The sequence below is a fragment of the Pavona decussata genome, unplaced genomic scaffold, assembly GCF_977016875.1.
Source record: "Pavona decussata unplaced genomic scaffold, jaPavDecu1.1 SCAFFOLD_602, whole genome shotgun sequence".
In the NCBI taxonomy this organism is placed as follows: Eukaryota; Metazoa; Cnidaria; class Anthozoa; order Scleractinia; family Agariciidae; genus Pavona; species Pavona decussata.
Window position 1 is genome coordinate 5,274,327 of NW_028145860.1, and position 25,993 is coordinate 5,300,319.

The 25,993-nt window shown below is 38.1% G+C and overlaps 3 protein-coding genes and 2 pseudogenes across 12 annotated transcripts in view; 3 read left to right on the plus strand and 2 right to left on the minus strand.

Moving 5' to 3' along the window:
- Positions 1–4: 4 nt before the first annotated feature.
- LOC146449600 (uncharacterized) lies at positions 5–10,212 on the plus strand. Its single transcript, XM_085101207.1, has 15 exons — positions 5–130; positions 542–633; positions 1,569–1,602; positions 2,214–2,276; positions 2,641–2,749; positions 3,110–3,196; positions 4,911–4,952; positions 5,287–5,352; positions 5,785–5,840; positions 6,502–6,622; positions 6,916–7,008; positions 7,332–7,387; positions 8,089–8,198; positions 8,614–9,034; positions 9,583–10,212. Exons 1-15 carry the CDS (start codon positions 48–50, stop codon positions 9,830–9,832), a joined length of 1,683 nt encoding a protein of 560 aa, XP_084957333.1. The 5' UTR covers positions 5–47; the 3' UTR covers positions 9,833–10,212.
- A 140-nt stretch (positions 10,213–10,352) lies between these two features.
- Positions 10,353–12,333, minus strand: LOC146449601 (leukocyte elastase inhibitor pseudogene; annotated as a pseudogene). The gene has a single exon (XR_014860561.1). The product of XR_014860561.1 is annotated as a leukocyte elastase inhibitor pseudogene (transcript).
- Positions 12,334–12,386: 53 nt separating this feature from the next.
- Positions 12,387–13,763, plus strand: LOC146449602 (leukocyte elastase inhibitor pseudogene; annotated as a pseudogene).
- A 4,105-nt stretch (positions 13,764–17,868) lies between these two features.
- Positions 17,869–19,531, plus strand: LOC146449603 (serpin B6-like). Its single transcript, XM_085101209.1, has one exon. It carries the CDS (start codon positions 17,978–17,980, stop codon positions 19,214–19,216), a length of 1,239 nt encoding a protein of 412 aa, XP_084957335.1. The 5' UTR covers positions 17,869–17,977; the 3' UTR covers positions 19,217–19,531.
- A 2,573-nt stretch (positions 19,532–22,104) lies between these two features.
- The window catches only part of LOC146449604 (rho guanine nucleotide exchange factor 7-like), a 37,683-nt gene continuing 33,794 nt past the window's right edge, over positions 22,105–25,993 (minus strand). For 8 of the 9 annotated variants that reach the window (XM_085101202.1, XM_085101200.1, XM_085101193.1 and 5 more), the window contains one exon: positions 23,774–25,823. In XM_085101202.1, coding sequence (XP_084957328.1) covers positions 25,695–25,823 — 129 coding nt within the window. In that variant the 3' untranslated portion in view covers positions 23,774–25,694. Of the gene's footprint in view, positions 22,375–23,773; positions 25,824–25,993 lie in introns of those variants that run through there. The other variant, XM_085101199.1, reaches the window with a different exon arrangement.

Sequence of the window (25,993 nt, forward strand, 5' to 3'; positions counted from 1 at the left end):
AAGTATTGTCACAAAAACGAGGCGCTCGGTAGAAAGACTGGGATCTAATGCTAAAAAACATGGCGGCTGAGGAGAACGAAAATGAATCACAGAAAGATTCTAAACATAGCGATGCGCCATCGAAACTCAGGTATAATACTGCTAGCTACTCCAGATCCTTTAAGTATACCCTAAAGTTCCTTCTTGTGAACTTTGAGCGATTATCGTTGTTTCGATCCCCCTCGAAAATTATAGTTGACACACTTAGCTTGTCGATCAGGTCTTGTCAAGTCGTCGTAGACCTCGAGTCCCTCAAGTAATTTTAGTAGTGTTTTGCTAGTGAGCTTACTAATTGCTATTTCTGATTACTTTTATGTAACATCCTACCAAATACAAATACTGGAACAAATATACTGTTAAAAATTAAACAAAGGGGCCAATGATCCAAGTAAAAGGAAATAAAAGAAATCATTGAACAACTGGTTAACTTATCACTGCTTGACAACAAGGTTATCTCTTCATTAATACTCGTCGATGTATATTAATCATTAAAACCTTTCAGCCATAAGCAGTTTAGGAGGCTTGTGAAGAAAGAAAGGCGGCGGCAAAAAAGACAGCAAGCAGCAAAGAAGAGGGAACAAGAGGAACTTCAAGGTAATAGAAACACCATCAATGGTGGTGTGCAGACCTTGGAGAATGGATGGGTCTCCATCTACGGAGACCCATGGTTAGCCTGCATGCAGAAATCTCCTATTTCTTTCCTCACAACAGACATCTCCTGGAAAACTGGAGAGGTCTGCAAAACAGGCTAGCTACACCAGGGACATATACTTATAGTCAGGACATACATGCATGAATATAGTCCAGTGCTGTCAACTCCCCTGGATAATCCGGGAGACTCCAGATTTTGGACGGTATCTCCCAGTCTCCAGATTAGAGTTTAAAGTCTCCCGGATAATCGCCGAAGTTTGCCATTTCTTCAGTAGACTCGACTTTCCGACTATATTAATTTCAACTATTTTGTGTTGTTTGAGCTATTTTAATGTTCACATCAAATAAAATGTTTTTTCATAAATGGCTCCGGTATGTCATTATAAAAATGTGATTGATGGGAAGTAAACCAATCAGGTCATGTTACAAGATAAAAACATCTTTTGTGAACGTTTTGTGTCATCGCAAATTCATGAGGATGGGAGAGTATTTTATGCACGAATGATGTCATGTGCCGTGCTTTATGATGTCATCTACCATCCCTCCCCTATCAATTTGAATACATCAGGGGTTAACAGCCCTGATAGACTGTATTTAGACTTGAATCATTTGGAGCTTGTTAGGTCCCTAGCATAAATCACTAATGTATCAAGTTTCATGGGTGAAAGAATGGCAGATGAAATTCGGAGAACTTCCGCTTATCTCCCTGGATCTGTAAGAACCCTAGCCTCCTGCCCAGATGTCACAGGAGGAATGTGTGACAAGCACAAAGAGTGCCTATGTAGGAGGGTAATTGAATTAAACTTTTTATGGGTGTAGCCTTGAATAGAAAAGTTAATAATTATTGAAACAAAATATTTTCTGTCTTGTTACAACAGAAAAATGGAGAATAGAGAATGACCCCATTTTGAGGTAATGTGTCCCTAAGCAAATAAAGTTGTCAATATTATTTTTAAAACTTTAATGTGCTCAGGTGAAATATAAAACTGTTATGGGCTGGTTATTTGAAATAAATCACTTTATTTACAATGCATTTAGTCCAGATCACTGATTGCGGACACTGTCCAGATTGAATTGAAATTTAGAATATTTGTTGGTTTTTCAGAGAAGCGACTGAGAGCCAAAAGAAAGGCAGACAGTTCTTAACAAAACCACAGCTGGAATCAATTTCAATCTGGCCAATGGAAATATTTAGTCACAATTTGTTGTCTGAGTACGGGGGAACCTCTCCTTACAGACACCTCTTTAATACGGACACCTCTCTAATACGGACAGTTCACTTGGTCCCTGAGAGACCTAAATCCATATAAAGCCTACCTCTATAAAACGGACACCTCTATAATGCGGACACTTATCCCTGTCCCCTTGGTGTCCGTAATAAAGGGGTTTGACTGTACTGCAGTGTCAAGAAAGCAGAAAGTGGTGATTAGACTCAATGACCCAATTACAAACAGATAAATCATCTTAAACCAGGTCAAAGGTACATGCTTTGTTTAAATAACCAGCCCCTGTGTTTTTATCAGGGCCAAGCTGGAAGCAAAGGAAAGAGAAGAAAAGAAAAGATTGCTGGAAGAAGAGGAAGAGAGGTATGTAAAATGAAACCATTAAATGTTAGAAACTTTTTCCAATAGCTTTGCCAGGGCAGGGAGGGAAAGTCTTACCTGGATTTTGCTCAAGGAATGAAGGGGGTGAAGGAGGAACCTAAGAGAACTGGACTGTCAAGAGATGCCTCCTTCAACAAGGCAAAAATGGCAATGAACACTGTGGAAGAGTCTTACTTGTTAAACTATTTAAATTAAGATGAAGCACCAATAAAATTTATTATAGTCTTAATCTGTTGGTTTTTTTTTTTTTTTTTAATAGACTAATCTATAATTCCTTGGTGATATTAAATTAGCTGAAATGTAAGGGCATGCACTTATTTTAATTAACTGCACATTTTGTTTTCAGAAAAACTCAGCATCGCCTGTGGTTGGAGAGAGAAGCCATTGCTCAAGAAAGATTTCGAAAGAAAAAAGAAGATGATGAGCGAAAATTAAGAGAAAAATTGGAACAAGAGGTGATAACCAGCATTACAGAAGAAACTTATACTCATCACTTACCGGTAGTTAGTAGTCATGGATACAGGTTAGCACTTCATCTATACTGCTTAGTGCAGCATCCTCAAGCAGAGAATCAATTGGTCAGGAGTCTTTCATTGTCCTCCTCTCATTGGCTAGTACACCTGCTTTGGTATCCAGGGTAACAGCATGCTAGCCAGAAGTTCAGGATGAGGAAGAAAAATGTCATCTTTTAAATTGCCTACCATTTTGTGACCTTTCACTGAGAAGAAAAAGAAGTGTAAATGTATAATTATGTTAACTGGCAGAATCACCCCCATTAAACAAGTTCATGATCTAACTGGTTGTATGTGTTATAGGAGAGAATAAAAAAAGAATGGGAAGAAGAACAGAGGAGAGAAAAGGAGAAAGAAGAGCAAAAACAAAAGGCAATCAAAGAGAAAGAGGTGATATCACTGTTGATGGAATTGGCTATTCACTGAAAAACCTGTATCCCAAATTATTTAATAGTACCAATGTTTCAAGTTCATGGGAGTACGTTTCCTTAGTTTCTATCCTGATAAGAATTATGTCAGAGAATGCCAGACATAGTGTACTGTCTTCTGGAAGCTGGAAATGTGATGGCGTCTACCATTCCAGAAGCGATAAATGCAAGAGAATCCCAATCTAACAAACAGATAGTAAGTGTTCCTAGTCAAGTTTGAGGATATAAATCCATGCAAAAGGAAAGAAAATTGGGAAAGGAAAATCCTTCTTAATCCATGTATGGTATCACACTTTACAGTAACAGTCAAGTAGAAATATGTTTCCTTCACAGACATGTTTAGCAATGAGTTAAATTTAAATTTAAATTTAATGGCATCATTCAAACTTCAATCTGTACCAAATGACTTCGGTAACAATTTTCTTGCTTTAAACACAGGTCAATTTTTGTACTATCATTGTGTTGTTCTAGAAGATATCCATTCCTCCTCCTCTCTCTTCTCCCACAGTAAGGATTAGAAATTTCAGGGGATGGGGGTCCTCAAAGACCAAAAAAATCATTTGAAAGGAAAGTATGAAGGTACATGACTTGAAATTTCCAGATGGGTGGGGGTCTTAGAAAAATCTCTCCCATGGGAGAGGTAAGGTATTTTCTGGAACTACATACTGTATTATATCCTTGGATGTAAGTAAATGTGCCAATAGACAAACAAGCTACCAACTACATGTACGTCTGTTAGATTGGGGTTTCACTGTATCACAAATTAAATTAAAGTAATTTCTGATAATCCTTAACAAACTTGGAACAACATCAGTGAAGTTGCCCACAAGTCTTCATCCTTGAATCATTGGTTCCATTGCATCAAAGACATATTTGTATCTTTTAAAATATAGAAGCTTTAGTTTAAATTTTAGATTTTATAATAATATTATTTACTAGTAGACAATCAGGGAATTTTAAGAGTAATTCGTGTGGCCTAATGTAAGCCTCTACAAAGCCTTTTATTTTATTTTTGCTTAATTATCTTATACTTGTTATCTTGTCATTGTACAATCCTTAATTTAATATTGTATCCAGGTATGTACATTGCGATAATTTTTTGTTCTTAAGGAGAAATTTCATTCAACATTTCAATGCTCTGGGTGTTGAGTTTAAATTCCTTTTTGACAAACAGAGCCTACTATTACATGCTCCAAGACTGGCTTAATAGAAAGATTATATTAATTTAATGATGATTGTTTTAAGGAAGTCTCTAATAACCATCCTTTGGAAAAACAGACCGGTGTGACTGTAAGGTTTTCACTTTCCTGGAAATTTTATTTATTGTTTTATTTGGTGGTGGGCCCTAAATTGCTTAATATGTTTTTCAGGCAATTGTGACCATTCTTGGTATGAAATAGAGAAAAACATTTTGAGCATTTTGGCCAAAAACATTAACAGAGAAAGATGTTAGGGGTTACATCTATGTCTGATATAGGAAATGGGTTGGAAAGCTGTTCAACAATAGTTTTTATTAATGGTTTGAAGTTTTCAATACTGGGCAGCACATTCCCACCAAAAGTTCAGAGGGATTGCTCCGTGGGTGTTTAGTTTTGTTTGCAGCATGTTGTAAAAGTTGTTGATGCAAAAATTCTTAACCTGACCTAAGCAACATGTTGGACTGTTCCTTTTAATAGGATGCCTTGTTTAAGGAGTTGGACAAACCATCCGCTTCTAAGGTAACTTTCTGCATTCAAAGTTATCATTATCTTATTTCTCCTTATTTTGTCAATGCCTTAGTTGTTGTGGAAACAGAAGGGAAAATAACTGAGTCTCCAATGGGAGTCACATCTCTGGCCTTCCACACACTCCAATCAGAAGGCGAAGAAAACCAAAGTTAAACTGGGTTGAAAATATTCTTACCAAACTCAGATTTAAACAATATTTATATTAAAAGCTTCATTTTATTTCCTCTGTAATGCACTATAGAAGAGAGATTTATACTCTTGTGCATGTGATTTGACCAGTACTGTACTGTTTACTGATGATAAATTAAATTACATTTTTATCTAGAATAATGCAGCATGGCACAATCCCCTTGCTCCTCCTGCGGCTGGGAAATCGTATGGCACGGAGCAAGTGAGTCCTTCTTGTAATATTATTAAAATATTGTGCCAATCAGAACACTGTCAAGATGTCGATGTTAAATATGTTAGGACCAGTCAGATGAGATCAAACCCCAATGAAAAACTAGAAGTCACGATTACACATCTTTGACAGATAATTTGCCTTTCATCTGGTTTTCCTTGCAGCACTTTTGACATCCCAAAATTTAAGCGCATTCATGTTTCTCTGATTCACACCACACTTGTGTATTCTTCTACCTTAACTCCTTTCAAATTTATAAAACTGAAAAATAGGTTTAAGTTTTGTTTACTTTTAAGTATTAAAATACTTCAGGCAGTGATCCACTTAATATCTTTATGGGGATTTGTGATGCTGTAGATGCATGCAGTGAATTGTGCAGATTTAAACAGCAGTATATAAAATACATTTGCTCAATTTTTATAGGATACAGTGAATTGTTCATTTTACCTGAAGACTGGAGCCTGTAGATTTGGAGAAAGGTGACAAAACGTTATCTCACCCCCTTTTTTGTTCATTGCTGTTAAATATGGAGAGCCTAATATATTAGTAATAATTTTATTTATTGGACTAAGAACCCAAATGACCACTTGTGGTCCTAAAAGAGGTGCTATTTTAAGATCCTGTTAGATCCCATATGTACCTGATCTTAGGTTAAAAGGATCCTTTCAGATCCTGCTTAGGATTCTACCTGTCTGAGTGTAGATACTTTGGATTAAACTGGTCTCTCAACAGTACAAAACAGGGACATATATCTGGATTAAGAGTTACAGTGATGGCACAGTGGTGAAAGCACATGCCTCCCACCAATGTTAGCCATATGTGGGTTGAGTTTGTCGTTGGTTCTTGTCCTTGCCTTGACAGATTTTTCTCTGGATTCCCCTTTCCTCAAAAACCAACTTCTCTAAATCCCAATTTAATCTGGAAGGTGTCCACAATAATAATATTGTTAGTACTCTGTGTGAAATACCATTGATACTGAAATAAAGTGATTTTATTCTAATGCAAAACCCACATGGATGATAAAAAAAATATGTTAAAACCCAGTCTTATTGACAGTATCATGGTGTTATGGTTTTGGCCACAAAAACATATGTGCAGTATTTGCTTGTCCGGGAACGCCATGTATTTGTCAACATACAGGTGTTCAAGACAGCATCCACGACCAACATCAAGTGTAACATTGATGATCCCAGCCATGTATAATGACATCCGACTCTCCCAATCCATGCTGGATGAAGCAGATCAGGATACCAGCCTTGAGGTGAGTTTGCTGGCATATGGTCGTGTCCTCTGCCTCCTGAAATCAACTGTTAGGTTGCCAGGTGTGACACACATTGATTCATTAAAAGCCTACTTTTCCCTCTGATATATACCAATATTTAATGCAGTTTGAGTAGATTTTAGAAATCATGTACTTGTCATTCCACAAGATCCATGCTATGTACAGTGGAAACTTTCTCTAGTTTTTCTCTAGTTGTGTTTCTTTGGACTCCTCTGTTTGTGACTTCTATACAGCAAGTCATCTTGCACACTGTTTCCTCTTCTTTTTTATAGTATGATGAGAAGGAAGCTTATGAAAATTACAAGCAGTTTTATGAAGACACACTGCCTGAGTTCAGGAAGGCTGGTACCGTTGTGCAGTTCAAGGTAAGATGGGCGGCAAGCAGTGCCAATGTAGGTTGGATAATGGATGTTTTGAAGGATGACACCATGTTTTGTTTTTGTGAAATGATGACTGAGGGTGGAATACTAAGAATTTCATAGGGGTGAACCCTACTTAGTAATGCCTCAGATCAGTGAAAATGAAAGTGAAATGATCAAGATTGTGTTGCAAGTTTGCTGTCGTTATTCCCTTCGCAAAAGTCAACATTGCCAAACTGAATTAATTCTGGAACAGATGCACCTGAGGTGAGGTGTCTTTTGTTTGCCAATATCAAGATTATATTACAAGTTCATTTTTACTGTTGTAGGTTTGCTGTAACCATGAGCCACACTTGAGAGGCAATGTGTATGTTCAGTTTACCAGGTGGGTGTTAAGCTTGTCTTGCATTGACTATAAATTCATTCCCTGCACCAATAGATGTAGACCATGAAAGGATTTTAAGTAAAAGACTGAAATATGGCAGACCAACTCCACATGCCTGTCCTAAGGGGAAAGGTATCTTGTTTGTAAAATAGGGCTGGGTAGGTTAGATATTTTTTATTGGGGTGGGTTGGGTGGGAGAACCTTGTAAGGTTGCAAATCCCATTGGTCTTTTACCTGCCTTTTGGGAAATTGTTAAATGAATAAACCAATAGAGAAGTGCCTATTGACTGAGTGTACCATGTTGTTGTCAGGTTAGACTGTGTGATTTTGACAGTGATTATTAACTGTGCCACAAGCTGCACTACCACCAACTTTGACTTGTCTAGTTTTTGACACCATTGCAACATCTTTGTGACAACTTTGTGGTAGCTTCTGTTTGAACAGTTAATCAAAATAGAACAACTGTAGAAGGTGGCGTTGCAATTTGCCAGAGAACAAAGATGGAACTTCGCTATCCAGATTTGCTACTTTTGATTGTCCACTTGAAATAGAAGCCATCAGCAAAAGTCAAAGTCTTGTCTTCTTGTCAAGAAACTGTCGAAAGGTGTCCAAAACTTTATCAAGTGGCAAAGGTACAGTGTACATGCAGTGTATTACTTGAAGCTAAAATTAATGAATTCTTGTTCTTGCTTGCTTCATAGTGAAGAGGAATGTGCGAAGGCATTTGCATTGTTTAATGCTCGCTGGTACGCATCCAAACAACTTTCCTGTGAATTCTCCCCAGTAACCAAGTGGAAATCAGCAATCTGTGGTACGTGTACAAAATGTTTCGTCTTAACCATCGTTGTTCAAGGGTAAATTAATATATTTTAACATACCTTCCCCCCTCTTCCCAAACTATTCCCCTCTGAATGAAAGGAATCAATGACCCACCCCCTCAGGAAAACTCAGACACTTTGAGTTGCTCTGTGGGATTTAAACATAAAAATCTTTACAAATTGTTTTTTCAAAAAAATGGAAAAAGTGTATAAAGAGCCACTCTCACAAACCTCTTGATGTACTGGTGAACTGCCTAACTTAAAATATGGTAATTAAACTTAACAGGCCATCAATGTAAGAATGTTTTGGTATTGATAATTTTGTTCTTTGTGTTTTGCTGTGTCCAACTCATTAACTCTTCTTCCATCAAGTGAAGTGTACTTTTTTAAACTGACAATTTTTTTTAGGTCTCTTTGAGAGAAACCGCTGTCCACGTGGGAAAAACTGCAATTTCCTACACGTGTATCGAAACCCAGGAAATGAGTTCAACCACAGAGATGAACTCTCTCCAGGCCGCACACCGCACAATGGCCGGGGATCTGAACGATCAGACAGGGACTGGAGACGAGATCAGTGGAGCAGACGCAGTGATGTGAACCGAAACAGATCATGGGAGGGAGACTGGGAACAAGAAAAGCATAGGAGACGACGAGAAAGGGACTGGAGCAGAGAAAGAGATGATGGTCGTTACAGGCATCACAGACAGACTAAGGAGAGAGAACAGAGCAGGCACAGACATGAGAAAAATGAAGATAAAAGAAGGAGAAAGGATAACAGCAGCGATGAAGGAAGTGACAGTGGAAGGGAAGACAAACATTTGCCAGAAAGGTAAGGTTTGTCATAACTCACGCAATTTGAGCCAGAGTTAACAATGGGTTTGAAGTTTATGTAATGTTTAAAACACGAGGAGCAGTATTTTATCGGGATACCAAGTGGTTTCAGACCTGATAAAACACGTGCTGCGATTGTTTTGAACGGCTTCAAAAACATTCCTGGAAAAGCGTGTGTCAAGAGAGTTCATAACAATGATGCTTTTGTGAACATTGGAAATTAGCATACGAGAAAAACATTAAACACCGCATACTAATAAGGAGGAGGTTTTATCAGGTTTTAAAACCACTGCACGTGATGTTTTATCGACCATTTGATAGGTCAATGGGCTTATGAATTATTAATGAGTTTGGGAAGGTGACAGCCATATTTGATTGATTAATTGATTGAGGGATGGATGGATTGATTGATGGGTTGATTAGCTGGCCATGCACTTAGACCTTCAAATCTCTATTTAATAATAAACATGATTGTCTACTCAACATTTTAATACACATGTATGGGAGTCAGTAAGCTGAAGAAGATTTTATATAATTTTTTTTCAGGCTCTCCTCAAGTGCTAACAAAAATGATGATGATGATGATGATGTGGCATCTGGAAATGGAAAGGGCACCCATTCTTATGAATCAAAAGAGAACGTAGAGAAAAGGAAAAGGAGGCATCATTCATCAGACAAACACAGTCATCGGCGAAAATCCAAGAAAAAACACAAACACCGTAGTGAACACAAGAAGAAGAAACGTCGAAACAGGAGTAACAGTGCTAGTAATAGTTCAGAGAGTGACAGTGACTGATACAGAATCAACTGCAGTTTTTCAAATTCGAGAAGAAAGCATTCAGACTTGGTCCTTGGTCACCTGCACCAAATCATCACACAAGACTTTTTTATCTACTGAGCCTATTAAAAGTGTTTCTTTAGATGATTAAATTTATTCCCTGCACCTCACTTCGTAAAACGAGGACTGTGAAATGTTATACAGAGCATTTGAAAATCTGCTTAACTTTTTCTAGGTTCACTTTTTCCCACCCTGCTGTTTTGAATGAAGTCATTTTACTGTTCTATCTTTCCAGACTAGTCAACTAAAAATTGCTTCAAGAATGTATACATTGTTTTGTAAATTTTGTGTAAATTTGTCCTTTGTTCGTTTTTCAATAAACAACAGTAATAACATGATATTAATGACTTTTGTTTCTGTTACGTGTGGGAAAAAAGAAGGGTGAAGACGAGCTGTGTTTCAAGGCTTTTCCATGCTTATTGATAAGAGGAAACAGCTGGTAGCTTGAGGCCATATCATGGGCGCTCAGCTCAATAGCAAATGCCACATTTGAATAGGCCATTTTACAGTTGTGTGCTTAGTGACCTGGTCTTGGAATGGAAGTGAGGCTGGGGGTGACCTCGTTTTGATACAAAACTCACTGTTTTTCATATGTAAATGCAAACTAGTTTACATAAGAACAGCATGAGGTACATATGAAAAGTAGTGAAGTTTGTACCAACACAAGGTCACCCCCAGCCTCGCTTCCAATCCAAGGCCAAGTTATAATAATAATAACTGTAATATTCAACCCTTTAAGGTCCAACAGTGATCAGCAACTAATTTTTTGTTACAATATCACGCTCATGATAGACATGAGCATGCATTACTACGTCAAAATTATGGTCATTTTGAACAGTGTTGTAGCTGCTAAGAAAGATAAATTTTAGTTTCTAGATCAAATAACACAAAACTTGTTATGCCACCGACTGGAAAAGTCAATAAAGTCCTTATTCATTGCCTCTAATTGGTTCATTTTTGTAGAAATACTAAAGTCGATAAGGGTCACATGTTGCTTCTTCCATGTTGTTGAATCCACTCTCAGAAAGCCAATTAGTGTCAGATTTTCTCACTTCCAAGTTGTCTCTTAATTCCTAGTTATCAATGCATGGATCAATGTTTCAATCAGATGAGTTCATAGTTCATCACTTTGATGTACAGAATCGGCGTTGCTAGTGGCATTAATAGTGTCAGGGATTATTGTTGGTCTCTTGACACGACCAATAAATAAAACAGCACTTGAACTCTTGTGATAAATAAAGAACAAAAATGGATGATCGGCATGGAACTCTGGATGCAGGTCTATGGATCTCTTCTGCACAAGAACTCCAGATGCTGCCGCAGCTTCAGTTCCTTGTTCATTCACATCAATGTGGGCTTTGTGCATAACATGAGATACATACAAGCTTTCTACTGAACTAAGCCCAGACAAATCAGATATACCAGGCTGAAACAGGTCGCTGATACCAAGTTTGTTCAATACGTCTTTCAGCTCAAAATGCTGACTCAGTATAAATTTAGGAATGGATACTTTCACAGTAGTATTTTGAACTGACATGAGCCACAGCGACATTATTTCAGTGGTTATCATCTTCTCAAGTCGTGACACTCCATTTATCTCATTAGGAAGGGCAACTAGCATGGAAATGTCATTGCCACTATATGGAAGCTCAATGATTTTGCAGTCATGTTTTTCATCGGCAAAATAGTTGTGTTTTGTAGTGCGTGACATCATCTCGACCAACTCAATCTCAAACCCTCCGTTTTCACTTGAGATTTTAAATGGAGCGCGAAAACTTTTCTCTCGTCCAAAAGCATGAAGCCACGTTCCCTTAAAATAAATTGCATTAATTAACGCCAGCCGTGTGTCTCGATTGACAGCTTTGGGTGGAAGAAAATCCTTTATTTTCATGGCAGTATTTTGTTCCACCCATTTGTTAATCTCGACTCTAGCTTGCTCAGAACTTTCCTTGAAGTCGACTTTTTTGACAGGAGCGTTGTAAAATGCCAAGGAGCTCTCTTTAAATTCGTCTGTTTCCTCCAAATCGTCATGCCCCCAGATTCGATTTGCGATCTTTAACTCTAAATTCTCATGCTCCGCTTCAAGAACTGTTTCATGTAAAGATTTCATCGCCAAATGCACGTCTTCAAATTCATGACTGTACCACTTGAAAGCCTTGGCAATCTGCTCAGCTGTGTTTCCTCTACTTCCCAAGAACACCATGGCCAGGGACAGTGAAATGCTAGTTGGTGAATAAAACAAATTCTCATCCTTCAGCCTTGAATCTTGATTACAAATCTTAAGCAAATCGAACCCAAATTCGTTGATGGTTTCTGCAATAACTCCGCTCACATCGCTGATTTCTTCTGTCGACGCTAAACTGTAAAACAGCGGCAATAACACCCAAAACAGAAGCATCTTTCCAGTTCAACAGACAAAACACAAAGCTTGCGTGACGTGTCACAAAACACAGTCAAAACGAGGGAGGTCTTCTGATTGGTTGATATCAGCCATTTCACAATAACATTAAAGGGGTTCATTTTGATAAAGCGGTTAACTTCTGCTCTGTTGTCGTCTGCACTGAAGAGTGAAAATCTCCAAAATGAAAAGGGTAATTGAAGCAAACAACAAATTCTCGGTGGATCTCCACAAAGCTCTCAGAAATGACGCACAATTCGCAGGGAAAAACCTGTTTTATTCACCAAGCAGTCTGAGTATTGCACTTGCCATGACTTCCATGGGAGCAAGAGGCAACACAGCTGTACAGATGAACAAAGCTCTCCACTGGGAAGGACTGCCACAAGATCAACTATGCAATGAAGAGCAACTCTTCCTTAATGCTCTGCAAGAATCAAACGCCGCAGGCAACGAATTGCTGACCGCCAATCGACTTTTTGTGCAGAAGAACTTTAGTTTGGTACAAAAGTTCGTCGAGGAAACAAAAAAGTTCTTCGCTGCTGAGATAGCGTTGGTTGATTACCAGAAAGATACCGAGGGCGCCAGAAAAGAGGTGAACGGCTGGGTTGAGGAGAAAACCAAGCAGAAGATTAAGAATTTGATTCCAGAGGGAGTGTTTACCTCACGCACACGGCTGACCCTGGTGAATGCAATTTATTTCAAGGGCTTTTGGCAAAACCAGTTTGAGAAAGAAGCCACTTTTCCCCAGCAATTCTTTGTCTCCGAAAGTGAAAAGGTACAAGTACAGATGATGCACTTAACGACAAAGTTCAAGCATGTTGAAGATGTCGGGGACCTAGGTTGTCAAGTGCTCGAGCTACCCTACCAAGGGGAGGATCTTTCCATGGTTATTCTGTTGCCCCATGACACCCACGGGCTGGCCAAGATAGAAGAAGGCCTCACTCATGACAAGTTACACAAGGCTATTGAATCCGTATCAAAGTCACGCCCCCACAAGGTAGAGGTCTCCCTGCCAAGATTTAAGCTGACACAGCAGTTTCTTCTCAACAATATTCTGGCAAAAATGGGAGCAACAGATATGTTTAGTGAGTTCAATGCTGATTTTTCAGGCATTACACCGGGTCCAGAAAAGATATATGTGTCCCATGTCATTCACAAGGCATTTGTGGAAGTAAATGAGAAGGGCACAGAAGCTGCGGCGGCCACGGGTGTGGCCATGATGGCCCGCATGGCACTGGTACCAATGAATGCAATCTTTTGTGCCGACCACCCGTATCTGTTTATGATTTGTCACAAGAAGTCAGGCGCAGTTTTGTTTATGGGGCGTGTGTTGAAACCAGAATCAGGCGATGAGTGAGAAGTCCAGAGATGAGAACATTATTAATATTAATAATAATGATTTAATTATTAGAGACGATACACTAGTTTTTATAGTCATAAATTTGTTTTCAAACAGTGAAAGTGAAAGAACACTTTTTCCAGCTGATCTTGGTCTCTGGAACAAGGAATACTGGTATAAGCACGCGTTTCACTATACAGACAATAAGGTCACAATAAGACTGTCCTCTTGCAGGTCTTTGATAGAATGAGTGTGTGCTAGGTAAGATGAGCGTCAAAAGAGGTTATAATCTTGCTGTTTATCCTTCTTTCCAGCAGATTTTCAACACCTTCCTTGCCTCATCCCCAGGTACCAATGTATTCCCACAACATGCACACTATGTTAAACACCTGGGGACAAGGCAGATACTTTCTCACATGTTAACTAAAAGAGGAAAGCATTTTCATCCCAGACCCTGCCCTATAAATGCGTCTGGTCCTCATTTTAAGATGGTCTGTCCAAATATGCACATTCTTATTGTTACAATTCTTTACCATTATCAGGTGCACAAATACCTCTGTAAACCTGTTTACAGGTGATGAATGTTTGGTTTATCCATAGATTTGATAACTAAAGGTAAATTGGCCACTGTAAAGAGGTTCTATTGTTGATGTTTCATGTGAAGGGCTAGACTTAGCCAAGTCCTTTCTCAATCCAAGCTTGATTAGGCCTGGATTCTACCTTAGTATATTCATGTCTATAGTAACCATAGTAACCATAGCTTTTAGAATGAAGAAAACTAAGGATAACAAGCAACAGAACTGAGTACCGGTAAATAATTATTACATCCTGGTAAATAAAACTCAACAACAAATTCCAATAATTTATTAAACTAGTAATAATCAAAGGTTAGGGAGTGTGTTCAATGATCTGGACCCCAGTCTCTCTTTCCTTTGCCAAGTTGGGGATGTCATCCACCCCTGCAAAATCTGTGGGGGACGCCAGATACATGTCCCAAGATCCATTGATTCATGATTGTCCCATACAATCTTGACTCCAAACGCAATTACGAGTGCATTCTTTCTATGTCGACGACAATAATGGATACAAATGGTTGCTAATTTATATTACAAGTTGATTTAACAAGAATATGGGGTTCTACTTGTATAACCACTAAAAAGTTGGTTAAGATTAAAATGTTTAGGAAATCAGTTGGCTGTGGTACTCTTTTCACTAGTATCAAACTTGAAAAAATGTTTGAGGATGGTGATGATTACAATGAAACTTTATCAGGCAGGTATTTAGCTATATAACAAAGTAATTTTGATGGTAATGCAAGGCTGTAATAACACAATATTATTTTGTTTACAGCTACGAGACTGAAAGGTAGACCTCAAGTTTATTTTTTATAGGTGCCACAAGCTTTTGAAATCTTTAATTTAAAATAATCAAATCAGGGATTTTATTCACCTGGTGGATTAAAAAATATCAGAATGATACCAGTTTGTGTGTAATACATAATTCTTAAATTATGAGAGCCACAACAAGTGTTATAATTCGTTCGCCGCCGGCCCCATTCACCGTATGCAATGTTAGGTAGCGCAAGGAACGTGACATCTTTTACAGATCTGTGTGTTTAAGTTTCTAAACAACATGGAATGGTGGGATAGGGAGGGAGATGTGATCAAGGCAAAAGTGGAACAAAATTTTGTCACTGGTTGCAGCATCCCTGTTTTGGAAGCAAGACAATTAGGCCTGTGCAAATGGATGTTCCTATTTCAACTCAATGAAATTTCAAGAGACCATTTTCCAAGCTTCTAGACTCACAGGGCTTAAAGGATCTTTGGCAAGGTTTGTAGCATCCATAGCTAAAACTGGTAAAAATATATGAGCTCTCTCAAATCAGAAAAAGCAATTGAAAATAGCAATGACACAGGGCTACTGGTAATTCTGATTGGCTCATATACCATGAGAGAATATCTGTTGGCAGACTAGTTGACGGGTAATTAGTTTAATTGGCTGCTTGTGAACTTGGTATATGAAATGCAATTTTTTTTTTTGCTCTGCCCACAAGCCACCTCCCCCACTCCCCCCCCCCCCCCCCAAAAAAAAAAAAGCTGTTTCACAGGTTACACTCTTTATATTTTGCAACAAGATGCCCGGCTAATGGCATTTACACGGAATGCTTAATGTAGCCCCAATCAGCCCAATTATTCCCCATTCTATGTTTTGCAGATTTTAAAAACTATATATATATACTCCCTTGGCAATTGAGATAATTGTCTGAATGGTTTTATTCAGATATATTGCGTGATACTAATCGTTGTGTTACCAGGAATCATACCAGAAATAACTCTGCAATAATGTCATGACCCCGCTGAACTGGTCTGGCCTCCTATAGCTCTAATCCTTCGCGTTGATCATTCGATCTGTTTTTGAAAGCGGAGTTTCTTCGCTGTGAACTCTCCCAATTTCTACCGTTTCAACTGTCGAGTACTACCTAGAAGTTATTATTTCGATTCACCACTTGAAAGGTTTGTTTTCTCTCTGAAAACAGCAGATCAGAGTCTTAAATTCATACATGTGGCCGCCATTGAACAAAAACAACTTTTCGAAATGATGACTTGCTTTGACGCCACACAGGTAGAGATAAGTGGATCCCCTCCCTCGTGATACATGCGCCGATAATAGATTTTGATTGGGCTGTTTTTGTTCAAGACAATCAGAACAATAAATCCCTTCTGGGAGAGGGTAGAATTTAATCAAGGTTTAATGAATAAATCAAATAATGATTTGCCGTCACACAGGAAGGGATGAGTGGGTCCCCTCTCTCGTGATATGTGCCCTAATAATAGATTTTGATTGGCCTGCTTTTGTTGAGGACAATCAGAACAATACATCCCTACTAGGGGAGGACATATTTTAATGCATAAATTAATTTGGCGATTTCTGACTACGACAAAGAAAAAAAAAATACCTGACCCAAACCTAGACACGGCCCGCCCTGCGGGCATTCCTTGTAACAAACAGATATCTTACACTGAAAAAAGGGCAAATATTTCTATAACAATAACATATTAAGAAAACACCGTTATAAAAACATCAAGGGATGGGATGTATTAGCAGCCCAATCAAAATCTATTATTTAGGCACATATCACGAGAGAGGGGACCCACTCATCCCTTCCTGTGTGACGTCAAATCATCATTTGATTTATTCATTAAACCTACATTAAATTCTGCCCTCTCCCAGAAGGGATCTATTGTTCAGGCCCCAGTTGTTCAAAGGCTGGATAACTTTATCCGCTGGATAAGGCACTCTTCAGCGTCTAAAAAATACTTCACGTTAAACGTTGTCCAAGGTTTTCGTACACTCCCAAACTTAACTGTGGTTAGAGTGTGTATATTCGCTTGTTCAAGAGGAAATACTGAAATCTTTGCACAGATTGAAACTGTCGGATAGTGACTTATCCACTGGATAAAGTTATCCGGCCTTTGAAAAACTGGGGCCTGATTGTCTTCAACGAAAACGGCCCAATCAAAATCCGTTATCGGCGCGTATATCACGAGGCAGGGGACCCACTCATCTCTACCTGGGTGACGTCAAAGCAAGTCATCATTTCAGAAGATTGTTCGTTCAATGGCGGCCACATGTATGAATTTAAGTCTCTGAGCTGTCGTTTTGAGAAAGAAAACAAACGTTTTTCAAGCGCTAAATCGAAATAATAACTTCTAAGTAGTACAAGATAGTTTAAACGGTGGAAATTGGGAGAGTTCACAGCGAAGAAACTACGCTTTTACAAACAGATCTGACAGATCGAATAATTCAACGCGGAGGAAACCAGACCAGTTCAAGCTGGGGTTATGACGTTATCGCAGAGTTATTTCCGGTATGATTCCCAGTAACACAACGATACAATATCACGCAGTCTCTCTGAATACACTCAGTTTCCTTTATAAGAACCATTTTTGTAAGAACGTCGAGGCTGAGATTAACCAAAATTTTAAAAACTTATTTTAAAAGAACATTCCTCAGGCTGAGTTGCTAATCTGTATATAGAATCAAGGTAACAAATGTAAATTAACCAAATTACGTAAGGGCATGTTTTGTATAACATTAAAATTGGTGACGCACATCTCGGTTTGTCGTAATCACTTTAATATGTTTCCTGGTCACGTCCGCATTGAGTTTACTGAAATACATAAAGTGTATACCATGTAATTTATTAAGAACGTTTTCAGCCTCAAATCGCAAAAAAATATAAGAACGTTCAGCCTCAGCTCCAAAATTAGACGTTCTTACAAAAAAAAAAAAACAGAGTGTAAAACCATTCGATTATTTCAATATGCTAAGGGAGGATAGCTTTTAAAAATCTGCGAAGCATACAATGGGGAATAAATTGGGCTGCATCAAGCATTCCGTGAAAATGCCATTAGAGGGGCATCTTGTTGAAGCAAACAACAAATTCTCGGTGGATCTCCACAAAGCTCTCAGAAATGACGCACAATTCGCAGGGAAAAACCTGTTTTATTCACCAAGCAGTCTAAGTATTGCACTTGCCATGACTTCCATGGGAGCAAGAGGCAACACAGCTGTACAGATGAACAAAGCTCTCCACTGGGAAGGACTGCCACAAGATCAACTATGCAATGAAGAGCAACTCTTCCTTAATGCTCTGCAAGAATCAAACGCCGCAGGCAACGAATTGCTGACCGCCAATCGACTTTTTGTGCAGAAGAACTTTAGTTTGGTACTAAAGTTCGTCGAGGAAACAAAAAAGTTCTTTGCTGCTGAGATAGCGATGGTTGATTACCAGGAAGATACCGAGGGCGCCAGAAAAGAGGTGAACGGCTGGGTTGAGGAGAAAACCAAGCAGAAGATTAAGAATTTGATTCCAGAGGGAGTGTTAAACTCACTCACACGGCTGACCCTGGTGAATGCAATATATTTCAAGGGCTTTTGGCAAAACCAGTTTGAGAAAGAAGCCACTTTTCCCCAGCAATTCTTTGTCTCCAAAAGTGAAAAGGTACAAGTACAAATGATGCACTTAACGACAAAGTTCAAGCATGTTGAAGATGTCGGGGACCTAGGTTGTCAAGTGCTCGAGCTACCCTACCAAGGGGAGGATCTTTCCATGGTTATTCTGTTGCCCCATGATACCCATGGGCTGGCCAAGATAGAAAAACGCCTTACCCATGACAAGTTACACAAGGCTATTGAATCTGTATCACAGTCATGCCCCCACAAGGTAGAAGTCTCCCTGCCAAGATTTAAGCTGACACAGCAGTTTCTTCTCAACAATATTCTGGCAAAAATGGGAGCAACAGATATGTTTAGCGAGCCCAACGCTGATTTTTCAGGCATTACACCAGGCCCAGAGAATATATATGTGTCCCATGTCATTCACAAGGCATTTGTGGAAGTAAATGAGAAGGGCACAGAAGCTGCGGCAGCCACGGGTGTGGCCATGAAGGTCCGCAGCAAAGCACTGGTACCAATGAATGCAATCTTTTGTGCCGACCACCCATATCTGTTTATGATTTGTCACAAGAAATCAGGCGCAATTTTGTTTATGGGGCGTGTGTTGAAACCAGAATCAGGCGATGAGGGAGAAGTCCAGACATGAGAACATCATTAATATTAATAAATTATAATGGTTTAATTATTGGAGACGATGCACTAGTTTTTAGTCATAAATTTGTTTTCAAACAGTGAAAGTGAAAGAACACTTAATGTTCCAGCTGATCTTGGCATCTTGAACAAAGAACTACTGGTATATTAGCACAAGTTTCACTATACAGACAATAAGGTCACAATAAGGGTGTCCTCTTACAGGTCTTTGATAGAATAAATCTTGTGGAGAACATGAGTGTGTGCTATAGGTAAGATGAGCATCAAAAGCTTGCTGTTTATCCTACTTTCCAGCAGATTTTCAATACTTCCCTGCCTCTTTAGGTACCAATGGATTCCTACAACATGCACACTATGTTAAAAACCTGGGGATACATGCAAGGCAGATACTTTCTCACATGGTAACTAAAAGAGAAAAGCATTTTCATCCCAGACCTTGTTCTATTAATGCGTCTGGTCCTTATTCTAAGAATAAAGATGGACTGTCCAAATATGCACATTCTCATTGTTTCAATTCTTTACCATTATCAGGTGCACAAAAACCTCTGTAAACCTGTTTACAGGTGACAAATGTTTGGTTTATCCACAGAGTTGATAACTAAAGGTAAATTGGCCACTGATGCCTGCTGATGTTTCATGTGAAGGGCTAGACTTATTTAGCCAAGTCCTTTCTCAATCCAAGCTTGATTAGGCCTGGATTCTACCTTGGTATATTCATGTCTATAGTAACCATAGTAACCATAGCTTTTAGAATGAAGAAGACTAAGGATAACAACCAACAGAACTGAATAAATAATTATTACATCCTGGTAAATATTTAACTCAAGAACAAATTCCAATAAATTTATTAAACTAGTAATAATCAAAGGTTAGGGAGTGTGTTCAATGATCTGGACCCCAGTCTCTCTCTCCTTTGCCAAGTTGCGGATGTCATCCACCCCTGCAAAATCTGCGGGGATGTCAGATACTTGTCCCAAGATCCATTGATTCATGATTGTCCCATACAATCTTGACTCCAAACGCAATTAGGAGTGCATTGTTTCTATGTCGATGACAATAATGGATACAAATGCTTGCTAATTTATATTACAAGTTGATTTAACAAGAATATGGGGTTCTACTTGTAATAACCACTAAAAAGTTGGTTAAGATTAAAATGTTTAGGAAATAAGTTGGCTGCGATACTCTTTTCACTAGTATCAAACTTGAAAAAATGTTTGAGGATCGATGGTGACAATTGCAACTTTGTCAGGCAGGGATTTAGCTATATAACAAAGTAATTTTGATGGTAATGCAAGTTTGTAAAGACACAATTATTTTGTTTACAGCTACAAGACTGAAAGCCAGACGTCAAGTTTATTTTCTAGGTGCCCCAAGCATTTAAAATCTTTAATTTAAAATACAGTCGAACCTCCCGTAAGCGACCACCCACAATGTCAAGGATATGTGGTCGCTTACGGGAGGTGGTCGCTTACCAGAGGTCAAACCACAGGGAGGGGGGGGGGGGTCTAAATTTCGGGTAATTTACATATGGTTATTGCGGACACCTAACCCTTTTGCCAGTGCTTATCGAAACCCAAAGTAAAAACTTTTCTTTAGACTGCCTGATTTAGGAGCAAACAGTAAACGGCATGTTTGCAGTGTTACATTTCAAGCGTAAGACATCAACAACTTTGGTGTTTGTTTGTTTGTTACATAATTTATCGCCACAATTTTTCTGTTGGATAATACAAGGTTGAGAGAGTCATGGCCGGTCGTGCATGTACATGCATGCTATTTACAAGATAAGAGAGTTTCTTTCCTATAAGGGATTCAACCTGATTAAAGTTTATCTCAGTGTACACTATAGTGCATCTATATGTTATCATTTGTTTCAATGTCGGGAGACACTTCCGGTAGCTCCGGCTGTGAGATTTTTATACGGCATCCGCTGTAATAATGTGGGCCAATATGTTACAGTCAATCTCCGCCCGCGAGAGAAACAGCAGATTGTGTGAAGTGGTCGCCTACGGGAGGTTAAAAACAATTGAAAATTTTAAACAATCATCTCTAAAAGTGGTCGCTTACGGGAGGTGGTCGCTTACGAGAGGTGGTCGCCTACGAGAGGTTCCATCTATAGTGATTTGACTTGAAAACGTTTGGTATTTTGGAAAAGTGGTCGCTTATGAGAGGTGGTCGCTTACGAGAGGTGGTCGCAAAGGGAGGTTCGACTGTAATCAAAATTATCAGGCATTTTATTCACCAGGTGGATTAAAAAATGTCAGAATAATACCAGTTTGTATGTAATACATAATTCTTAATAAGAGCCACAACAAATGTTACAATTCGTTTGCTGCCAGCCCCATTCACCCTATATTATGCAATGTTGGATAGCGCAAGGAACGTGACATCTTTTGCAGATCTGTGTGTTTAAGTTTCTAAACAACATGGAATGGTGGGAAAGGGAGGGAGACATGATCAAGGCAAAAAAGGAACAAAATTTTGTCACTGGTTGCAGCATCCCTGTTTTGGAAGCAAGACAATTAGACCTTTGCAAATGGATGTTCTTATTTCAACTTTATGAAATTTCAAAAGAACATTTTCCAAGCTTCTAGAATCACAGGGCTTAAAGGATCTTTGGCAAGGTTTGTAGCATCCATAGCTAAAACTGGTAAAAATATATGAGCTCTCTCAAATCAGAAAAGGCAATTGCAAATAGAAATGACACATAGCTACTGGTAATTCTGATTGGCTCATATACCATGAGAGATATCTGTTGACAGACTAGCTGACGGGTAATTAGTTTTATTGGCTGCTTGTGAACTTAGTATATGATAATGTAATTTCTTTTTTTGCCCTGCCCACAACCCACCCACCCCCCCCCCCCCCATAAAAAAAGCCGTGTTGCACAAGTTACACTCTTTACATTTTGCAACAAACAGATATCTTACATTGAAAAAAGTCCAAATATTGTATGACAAAAACATTAAGAAAACACTGTTGTAAAAACATCAAGCTTAAATGAATGCATCTCAGCTAAAAGGTTAGATTTGACAGTGTCATTTTACAAATTCAAGTTTTCCTTGGTACTTCACAATTTACACTGCCAAGGGCTCAATCACAGCTATGCTTTCCGGCCTGTCAATTTTGCCAAAAGAGTGGGCTTTGGTGAATCTGCAGAAAAGACCAAAACGCATAACTGTCAAGGTCAGCAATAACTAGTTTATCATTCAGAAATACAGTGCAATAACTGTCTCGACTGAGATGGACGGTCGCCTAAGGTAACAAAGACAAAGCTGGGATGGGGCTGCAGGGATGAAATCAGACGATGGCCTGAAAATTTGCTAGATGCCGTTTAACACAACAATGACCAATTCCCAATTAGTGACTTAAAAGTAGCAACTAAAGAGTAACAGTAGGTTTCACACCCAAGCTGTTATTAAATGAAGCGGCCCAACACAACTACAAAACTGACAATAAATTAAAATATTTCTCCCAACATGTAACGTAACACCTATCTGGACAGTAATGAAGGGATGCGCAGAATAAGGCTCAAAGTGACTTTTGAGGTAAGGTTTAATTCTCTTTTTGTTTCTCAAGCAAATACAAGGCAATTTGGAAGGAGAATCTCTCAATTTATCGGAAGTCACTTAGGGCTTTTCTCCAGTCACCCCTTCAATTTATAAGTTGACATCAAGACTTCAGGGGTTGACATACCCATTTCTGAAGATGGTCAGGACCCCTCCCCTCCCCCCACCCCCCCCCCCCCCACCCTCCAAGCAAACATTTTCATTACTCTGGGCCTCTTCTTTGAAATACACATTACATTTTATACAGAATGGCACCTCATGTGACTTATTGTTTAACCATAACCATAGCCTTGGCAACTACAATTGATATTAGTTTCACTTTGTATTGCCTAACGAGACTTGTTGGAAAAAAATAAATGTCTTCATTACTAGTCATGGATCTGTAACTTGGCACCACAGGCAGTCGTTAATTTTTGCTAAATAATACAATAAACTCTCTCTTAAAGCAAACAACAGTGTAAAACAAACAGTTACTACTGGCTGTGTTTTTCTGTAACTTGACTCTCTTTAAGGCAGACCTCTTTTAATGCAGACAATCATACTGCTGAATCAAGGATGTCCACCTTAGAGAAATTGACTGTATTATCTCAAATATAGATTTAACCTGGAATCACTTGGCTGCTGTGTCCAGTTAAAACTTACTGTAGGTAATTAACCTGTCAGCTACAGTCAAAGCTTGACAATGAACACAACACCTCCAATAGGCAGCCAGCTTTGCTAAGTGGACGACATACAGTAATGGTGCAAGCCACATACAAACAATACATTTTAACCTCTCAGAAGTGTATGCCTCTCCTAAGTGGGTTAATATAACTCAGTCAAGGTTGCAGCCACACACAAACACTGCATCATTACCTTCCATAAAGTACACCTTTCTTAAGCATGCACTCAAATGTAGCCCCAAGGGTGTCCACTTGCAAGTGGACACTTACCAACTGTGTAACAAATAATATTAACTAAAGTAGAAATTAAACTCATTGTCGATGTTTCTGCTTCATGTTGTATTTAGCTATTACATCACAAATTGCCCAAAAATGGCCTACACAACAATATTTTTAAAAAGGCGAGTTCATTTTGCAAGAAAAGGAAAGTACTGCTTTGATGTATAAATGGATTACATGCAGTAGACCTCTTTCCTCTTCATTAATAAATTAAAACAGTTAGAAATCTCTTTCCACTAAGTTATGTATAGTAGTATTTAACTAATTGGCTTATTTTATGCATGTTCAATCAAATATAAAAAAGTAAGCTTTTCCATAACAATAATAATACTAATACTGAAAATTTTTGTAGTAACAGAAACAAACTTTCCAAGAATATTATATGCAATAATAGTGACATTAATTGTTTCCATCAACTAACACAATACAAATTGTTTTTTGATAATAAATGCCCTCTTATACACTAGTGTTGTAAATGATTGTGAAAGCCTAAACTTTTACAAAGGGTCAACTACACTTGCGTTTTCCAAAAGTGATGTTAAAAATCACTACTGCTCATTTCAATAACATACAAACTCTGAAGCAATTAAAAACTTAAGCAAGGGTTTACATTACCGGAATTTTTAATAGATGTTTGGTTAGCCAAGTTCATGGTCATTTATGGCAGATTGTGAATGGTCGCTTTTGATACGTTAGGTCTCTTTGTTTTTGGAGAAGGGTGGGGAGACTTTTCCTGCTAATGAAATAAGATGATGAGTGACGGTAAAACAAAACCGTTCATTGGGTTTTGAACCTCAGTTTATATATTATTGAAGGGCACTTGTACAGGAAATTCAATGAAATATTTTTGTAGCTTCATAGATGAGTTATGTCATATCTGACAACTGTGCAAAACAAAAACGAAAAAACATAAAACAAAAAAAGAGTCCAATTGCCTTATTTTAACAACAACTTTAAGGCACTCTTTCTTTATGCTACATTATGTATACCGATTATTAAAAATTGCCCTAAAGTAAGTTATATAATTATATTTTATTACATGTAAGCATTATGGATAATTTATCTTCTCTGACTTTGGACAAAAGCCAAACACAAATTAGATCCTAAATCCTCTCTTTTCAAATATGATATCTAAAATAAAAACAAAGCTTGACTGCAATAATATATTAACTGTCTGAAAGTGATGATTATATTAATTTCTGCATGCATTATTGTTTTAAGCCATTTTATTATGAACATTGTACACCAATTAAGAAATAAAATAAAACCTAGAAAAACTTGTCTGAGCTACACATTTGAAATCAAAATTAGGACAAATAAGTGGTGTAATGTTAACTGTGTCATATGGTAAAATTTCATTAACACAATCCCCGCTGCATGAAAGTTAATAAGGCACTGGGGAAAATAACGTAATAGTGCGTAATAGTGAAAATTCGTAATAGTGCTTTTGAATGTTTTAGGCCACAAAATTTCAAACCAATCATCTATTTGAATAACCAGTAATTCTTATTAAAAAAATTGCATCTTCAGTATGTCAACTTGGTTATGAAAAAATGACAACTAGAACATGCAAACATAAAAATCATTCAAGAGTATGAAACTATGTTTTTTAAATAAATTTTGAGCAGAGTTTGTTACAAACAAACTCTAAGATATCATTATTGCTAGCTCCTCTCTGTAATAGTGCGTAATAGTGAAAATTCGTAATAGTGCTTTTGAATGTTTTAGGCCACAAAATTTCAAACCAATCATCTATTAGAATAACCAGTAATTCTTATAAAAAAAAATTGCATCTTTAGTATGTCAACTTGGTTATGAAAAAATGACAACTAGAACATGCAAACATAAAAATCATTCAAGAGTATGAAACTATGTTTTTTAAATAAATTTTGAGCAGAGTTTGTTACAAATTGCTTAATATAGACAGTTCATGATGCCAGAAAACTCTAAGATATCATTATTGCTAGCTCCTCTCCATGTCATCCCATTTCCCATCAGGAATCACTCCTTTCAAAGAACAACGAATAAACTTCTCCATCTTTTTCCGTGCATGCTGTTCCTCCAGCAAACTTTTCCGAAGGGACTCTGTTTCCTGGAAAAATTAAGGAAAGCCACTCAAAAACTCAAAAGATAAGAGAGCAAGAAATATGGTTGATCAAAGCCTGGCTAATTTTAAAATAAGATTGGACATGGTGTTGGAGTTTAATGACTGATATATTCTAAAAAATGCTGATTTAATTTGAATGCAAGGATAGCAAGAAA

Excerpts from the sequence above, each read along its gene's own strand:
- LOC146449603 (XM_085101209.1), top strand. The coding sequence starts at position 17,978 with ATGGGGAATAAATTGGGCTGCATCAAGCATTCCGTGAAAATGCCATTA.
- LOC146449600 (XM_085101207.1), top strand. The coding sequence starts at position 48 with ATGCTAAAAAACATGGCGGCTGAGGAGAACGAAAATGAATCACAGAAA. Across the intron at positions 2,277-2,640 it reads CTGGAAGAAGAGGAAGAGAG|AAAAACTCAGCATCGCCTGT; the intron begins GTATGTAAAATG and ends TTTTGTTTTCAG. Across the intron at positions 8,199-8,613 it reads GTGGAAATCAGCAATCTGTG|GTCTCTTTGAGAGAAACCGC; the intron begins GTACGTGTACAA and ends AATTTTTTTTAG.